The 7,539-nt window shown below is 41.8% G+C and overlaps 1 protein-coding gene across 1 annotated transcript in view; it reads right to left on the bottom strand.

The window, feature by feature from the left end:
• Positions 1-423: 423 nt before the first annotated feature.
• ARL2 (ADP ribosylation factor like GTPase 2) overlaps positions 424-7,539 on the bottom strand; it is a 53,472-nt gene continuing 46,356 nt past the window's right edge. The window contains exon 5 of the mRNA XM_053720132.1: positions 424-2,022. Within this exon, the coding sequence (XP_053576107.1) occupies positions 1,888-2,022 (135 nt within the window). The 3' untranslated portion in view covers positions 424-1,887. The remainder of the gene's footprint in view (positions 2,023-7,539) is intronic.

Raw genomic sequence — 7,539 nt, 5'->3', positions numbered from 1 at the left:
AAGGGGACCACGAGAAATACATGTGAAACTTTTTGTCATTATTATTTCTGCTAAAGCCAAACAATGGAGTTAGTGTCAACAAAATGACAGTGTCAAACGCCGTCTTCTGCAGACTCAAGTCCGGATTGGGAAAGTGGTGAGCGGAGTTTGTTTGACCATTAAATAGGCATGTCCAGTTGTGTACTTCATTAGCAAACAAATGCCAAAAATGGCGTCCACCAGTGGAAATTGGCTCTTTTGTGCACATCCATATCTTTCACAAGAAGAAATCTGGCTTCGAAAAGAGCCAAATACCGTGAGTGGGGACCATGTTTGCTAATGAAGTACACAAACCCACTTGCCTAAAAACCATGGTGTTAATCTGTTCTAATTACATTAAGACTCTCTTGCTATGTTAAGCTATTAGAAGACTGCAGACAAATGTAAGTACAAGGTGTTTACTGTCCTTTTAATACAATACAGGGTAAGAAACTTACTGTACAGTAAAAGTCTAATTTTAGCTATATAAGTTAGGCCATTTTTTAATAAACATTCAGGCTACTCCAGCAGCTTTCTCTGGTTTACAAATGTAAGTTTCAGAAGTCAAACTAAGGATTTGCGTAAGCGCTGTTTTCTCCACCAATCACAGGCCCAGTTTGACCATAGAACACTTAGAAATCCTCGCCCCATTTGTCTTGACTCTGCCCTCAAGTCTCCCTCACTCAGGCTAAACCTCACAGTCCCAGGTGGCATCTGGCAAAAGTTAGGAGATGTGGACTGACCAAGCCTAAATACTTTGAAAATGTTTGTTTTTGCAATTCAGTGCTTAATTGCAGATATATAATATGCATGTATATAAAAATACATTAATGTCCCTTTACATTATAGCCTGGTGCTGATTGGTGAGGACTTGTTTTAGAATTATGACATCAGACACAAGTTAAGTTTGTTTTTAACGGTCAGATTATATTTAACCAATACTGAAATAAATAAAAGCAAAGCTGAGCTCAGTCCATGGTGAATCCAACTTTACTTCTGATGTTCAGTGCTGTCAAGTTCTTGACGTCTCTACAATCAGGTGAAAAGCTGATGTACAATGCAACTAATCTTACTGCTTTTAAAAGGGACATTCCGGTCAAAATGTAAACGCACATAGATGAATTAGATCTTTGAATAGAAACATATTTGCAATATAAATGTATTGGTAAAAATGCTTCTAGTAAAAGTTATCACCGTTTTAATGTTAACATTTTTGTCTGCACGTGCATGTGAAGCATAGCTAGATATTCTCAGTGCACCAGGATTTTATATACTGCAGCTGCTCAGAGTGCCAGTGGGGTTTATAATCATGTCAGCAATGAACAAATTGAGTTACCAGATGATACAAGCACCTTAGGCTTTTTGAGTAAGTGCTGTGTTTAAAATGCTGGTGCACGGTGCATACTTAAATATACATTTGAAACAGCTAAAGCTTTTATTAGAAGCATTTTTGCTATTACATGTATATTACAAAAATGCTTCTATTCAAAACTGAAATGCATCATTGTAGATTTGTCTGGAATGTCTCTTTAAGTATTAAGACATTATTACACTATGTGGTGCCCTGGGTGATTTTTTTTTAAAGAGTTGCTGAAAGACTGATTAAGCTGCGTCAGTCTAAAAAGACCCCAATTCTCTGGCAGAGAAGCTCCTTTTCTGCTCCAGCATTCCCAGGTGCTCTGATTAAAAATAAAAAGCCTACTCTTCTCTTATTTAGCCATCTCTAGCATTGTCCAGCCTACAAATGCCAAGCAACGATGCGACTGGAGAAAAATAAATACAGTTATTAGAAGTCCAATGGTTTAGGGGTCACCAGCTATCCGTGTTCTTCATCCAGTCCCACCCGACAGTAGGTAGTTCCAAAAGGCATCAGTCAGCTGTAAAGATGCGGCTTGAGATATCATCCAGTAACCAATCTATACCAATAAGGAGATTTTCCCCAGTAACCGCACTGCAGCCTTGTATACACCAGTGATGGCTTTTAATGTTGTCCAACTCCAGCGCCTACAAACATAAGGAACAGAACATCAGCAATGTCTAATACTATGTCACATAAACGATCACATCTTAATAATTCCACAGTGCCCCCAAGCAAAATAACATAGGTCTTAATATACAATAAAAACAAACTAAAATAATGTACTACTATATATTTAAAGGCACACTAAAGTCAAAATTAAACTTTCATGATTCAGATAGAGAAGCAATTCTAAAGAATTTTAGAATTCACTTCAATTATCAAAATGTGCAGTCTTTTTAAATGCAGTTTTAAAAAAATGCAGTTTACTACTGAGAATGTGCAAGAGTTCAGTGTAAATATATATGCCTTTTGTGATTGGATGAGGGCTGTCACATGGCACGGGAAAACTGAACTAACTTAAAATTTGTTAGAAAAAAAATGTACTACTCATTTTAAATTCAGATTGAGTGTATTTGTCTCGTGCAACTCTAATGTAGTTTATGGTTGAAATATTGCCACGAGTTATTTTAAGCAAATACCGCAAGGAAGGTTGTAATATAGAATAGTGCAATTGTTTAAAGGGACATAAAAGGTGCAAAAAGATAATGCTCAAATGTGTAGGAGCAATTATTTTACGGCACTGTTGCTTGCATGTAACTTTGTGTTTATCCTGGCAAATTGATTACACACATAGGTAAAAAGGTAACACCAGTGCAGCAATGCACTATTGGGACCTAGCTAACCACATCTGAGCCAATGACAAGAGACATATCTGGTATCCTTTGTTGAAAATTCAGCTCAAGAGCAGCAATATAGTCTGAGAAATAGCAGAGCACCTCAGACAAGAGGCATATAAGTGCAGCCACCAATCAGCAGCTAGCTTCCAGTACTGCATCGCTGCTCCTGAGCCTACCTATTTGTGCCAACAAATGATAGCAAGAGAATGAAGTAAATTTGATGACAGAAGTCAATTGAAAAATCTCCTAAAATTGCAAGGTCTGCGTGATCCATAAAAATGTAACCCCTTGGTGACCACAGCACTTTTTTAATTTTCTGACTGTTTGGGACCAAGGCTATTTTTACATTTCTGCGGTGTTTGTGTTTAGCTGTAATCTTCCTCTTACTCATGTACTGTACCCACACATATTATATACCGTTTTTCTTGTCATTAAATGGACTTTCTAAAGATACCATTATTTTCATCTTATCTTATAATTTACTATAAAATATTTTTTATAAAATATGATAGAATTTTTTTTTTCGAAATTTATGCTTACCTGATAATTTTTTTTTTTCTTGACACGGTGAACAACGGATCATCAATTTACTATTGGGAATATCACTCCTGCCCAGCAGGAGGCGGCAAAGAGCACCACAGCAAAGCTGTTAAATATCACCTCCCTTCCCTCATTCGACCGAAGCAAAGGAGAGAAAGGAAGCAACAAGGTGCAGAGGTGTCTGAAGTTTATAATATGACAAAAACCTGTCTTAGAAGAACAGGGCTGGCCATGGACTCACTATGTCAAGAAATAAATTTATCAGGTAAGCATAAATTTAATTTTCTTTCTAATGACACGGTGAGTCCACGGATCTTCTAATTACTACTGGGAATCAATACCCAAGCTAGAGTACACAGATAACGGAGGGACAAGACAGGGACCTTAAATAGAAGGCACCACTGCTTGAAGAACCTTTCTCCCAAATTTATAGAATTTTGAAAAAAGTGTGAAGCCTTGCAAATCTGTTCCACAGAAGCTTCATTTTTGAATGACCAGGAAGAGGAAACCGCCCTCGTGGAGTGAGCCGTAACTCTCTCAGGAGGCTGCTGTCCAGCAGTTTCGTAGGCCAAACGAATTATACTCTTCAGCCACAAGGAAAGAGAAGTAGCCATAGCTTTCTGCCCCTTACGTTTCCCAGAGAAAACCACAAACAGAGCAGAGGACTGACGAAAATCCTTAGTCACCTGTAAATAGAATTTCAAAGCATGTACCACATCTAGGTTGTGCAGCAGACGTTCCTTATGAGAAGAAGGGTTCGGGCATACGGAAGGAACAACAATCTCTTGATTAATGTTCCGATCCGAAACCACTTTAGGAAGAAACCCCAACTTAGTACGAAAAACTACCTTATCCGAATGAAAGGTAAGGAGACTCATACTTTAATGCTGAGAGCTCTGAAACTCTCTGAGCAGATAAGAATAGCAACAAGCAACAAAACTTTCCACGTTAACAACTTAATATCTAAGGAATGCATAGGCTCAAACGGAGCCTGTTAAAGAACCTTAAAAACTAGGTTAAGACTCCAGAGCGGAGTAACCGGCTTAAACACAGGCCTGATCTTGACCAAGGCCTGACAAAAGGATTGCACATCTGGAACATCTGCCAGACGTTTGTGTAACAAAATGGACAAAGCAGATATTTGACCCTTTAGGGAACTTGACAATAAACCTTTTTCCAAACTTACTTGGAGAAAAGACAAAATTCTAGGGATTCGAACTCTACTCCAAGAGAAGCCTTTGGATTCACACCAATGAAGATATTTACGCCATATCTTATGGTAAATCTTTCTAGTCACAGGCTTACAAGCCTGAATCATGGTCTCAATGACCAATTCTGAAAATCCACGCTTAGATAAGATTAAGCGTTCAATCTCCAAGCAGTCAGCTTCAGAGAAACTAGATTTGGATGAAGTAGAAGGTCCTTTCTCAACGGAAGTCTCCAAGGTGGGAAGAGATGACATCTCCACCAGATCTGCATACCAGTTCCTGGGAGGCCACGCTGGTGCGATAATGATCACCTACACCCTCTCCTGTTTGATTTGAGCAATGACCTCAGGTAGAAGGGCGAACGGGGGAAATAGATATGCGAGACTGAAATTCCAAGGAGCAGTCAGAGCATCTATCAGTACAGCCTGAGGGTCCCTTGACCTCAACCCGTACCTCGGGGGCTTGGCATTCTGCCGAGATGCCATGAGGTCCAGTTCCGGCCATCCCCATTTGACAAACCAGGCTGGAAAACACTTCCGGATGGAGTTCCCACTCCCCCGGGTGAAAGTTCTGTCTGCTCAGAAAATCTGCCTCCCAGTTGTCCACTCCTGGGATCTGGGTCGCCGACAGACAGCAGTTGTGGGTCTCCGCCCATTGAATTATCTTGGCTACCTCTGTCATGGACAAGGAACTCCGAGTTCCCCCCTGATGGTTGATGTAAGCCACTGAGGTAATGTTGTCCGATTGGAACCTGATAAACTGGGTTGAGGCTAATTGAGGCCAGGCGAGCATTGAATATTGCTCTCAGCTCCAGGATGTTTATGGCTAGGACAGACTCCGACCGAGTCCATGTCCTCTGAGCCTTTAGAGAACCCCAGACTGCTCCCCATCCTAAAAGGCTGGCATCCGTTGTCACAATCACCCAGGAGGGTCTGTGGAAGCAGGTTCCTTGGGAGAGATGATCCTGAGACAACCACCAAAGAAAAGAATCCCTTGGCTCCTGATCCAGATGTTATTCACGGAGACAGGTCCGCATAATCTCCGTTCCACTGCCTGAGCATGCATAACTGCAGAGGTCTGAGGTGGAAACGTGCAAACGGAATGATGTCCATGGCAGCTACCATCAGACCGATTATCTCCATACATTGAGCCACTGATGGCCGAGGAGAGGACTGAAGCGCTAGACAAGAATCGAAAATCTTTGATTTCCTGACTTCTGTCAGAAAATTTTTTCATTGATAAGGCGTCTATTATGGTTCCCAAGAAAACCACCCTTGTAGTTGCAACTAAGAAACCCTTTTCCAAATTCACCTTCCATCCGTGAGATCGCAGGAAAGACAACATTTCCGTGTGGGATTTTGCTTGTTGAAAGGATGACGCCTGAACCAGAATGTCATCCAGATAAGGCGCCACTGCAATGCCCTGCATTCGGAGCACTGCCAACAGGGATCCCAGGACCTTTGAAAAAATTCTGGGAGCTGTGGCAAGGCTGAATGGAAGAGCCACAAACTGGAAGTGTTTGTCTAGAAATGCGAACCTAAGAAACTTGTGATGGTCCCTGTGGATGGGAACGTGCAGATACGCGTCCTTTAAATCCACCATTGTCATAAATTGACCCTCTTGGACCAAGGGAAGAATGGAACTCCCACGACGGAAAGGTCCCGAACACAGTGTAAGAATGCCTCTCTTTTTATCTGGTCTACAGATAATTTTAAAAGCAGAAACCTGCCCCTGAGAGGAAAGGTCTTGAACTCTAGTGAGTAATCCTGGGACACAATGTCCACCACCCAGGGATCCTGAACATCCCGAACCCAAGCCTGAGCGAAGAAGGAAAGCCTGCACCCTACAAGATCCGGTCCCGGATTGGGGGCAGTCCCTTCATGCTGCTTTTAAGTCAATAGCGGGCTTCTTGGATTGTTTACCTTTGTTCCAAGACTGGTTGGGCCTCCAAGAAGGCTTGGACTGTTCCTGTTTGGAAGAAGGAGAGGAAGGCTTACTCTTGAAGTTTCGAAAGGAACGAAAATTGCTCAGAAGTCCCTTCTGCTTATTCCTCTTATCCTGAGGGAGGAAATGGCTCTTTCCTCCCGTAATGTTGGAAATTAATTCCGCCAATCCTGGTCCAAACAAGGTCTTACCTTTGTAAGGGATTGGCAAAAGCTTAGACTTAGATGACACATTCGCAGACCAAGATTTTAACCATAAAGCTCTGCGGGCCAGTACAGCAAAACCGGAAAGGTTTGCTCCCAGTTTAATGACCTGTGGGAATTTACCAACTTAAGGGCCTTGACCCTATCCTGAATCTCTTCAAGAGGAGGGTCTGTCCGAATAGAATCAGAGAGCGCATGAAACCAGTATGCTGCTGCACTAGTGACAGTAGCAATACACACCACAGGTTGCCTTTGTAACCCCTGGTGCACATGCATTTTCTTGAGTAACCCCTCTAATTTCTTGTCCATAGGGTCTTTAAAAGAACAACTATCCTCTATGGGAATAGTAGTTCTTTTAGCTAGAGTGGAAATTGCCCCTTCCACCTTGGGTACCATCTGCCAAGACTCCTTTATATAGTCTGCTATAGGAAACATCTTCTTAAATATAGGGGATGGAGAAAAACGGATACCCGGTCTCTCCCATTCCTTAGCAATAATTTATGTAGCTCGATCTGGTACAGGAAAAACCTCCACCATGGAAGGTACATCAAAATATTTGTTTAGTTTACTAGACTTCTTAGGATTGAATACGACAGTAGTGTCGGAGTTGTCCAGGGTAGCTAAAACCTCCTTAAGTAACAAAACGGAGGTGTTCTATCTGAAGGGTACAACTTCAGTATCAGCAGAAGGAATTACATTGTCTGAGATTGGGATTTTACCCTCAGATGCTACCGAAGTATCTTCCTCCTCAGGCTTCTGGGAGGGAACATTCAGAATAGCCACGACTGAGTCAGCACCCTTATCTACTGATTCTTTACATTTCCTCTTGCGCTTTCCCTGCAGCATAGGAAAAGCAGACAACGCATCAGATACTGCAGAGGACATGAAGGAAGTGATGTCTTGCAACGTAACTCCAGGAGGAGTAAGAG

This window comes from Bombina bombina, chromosome 7, assembly GCF_027579735.1.
Source record: "Bombina bombina isolate aBomBom1 chromosome 7, aBomBom1.pri, whole genome shotgun sequence".
Taxonomy (NCBI): Eukaryota; Metazoa; Chordata; class Amphibia; order Anura; family Bombinatoridae; genus Bombina; species Bombina bombina.
Note: the sequence above shows the minus strand (reverse complement) of the source record. Positions and strands in the feature narration are given on the sequence as shown.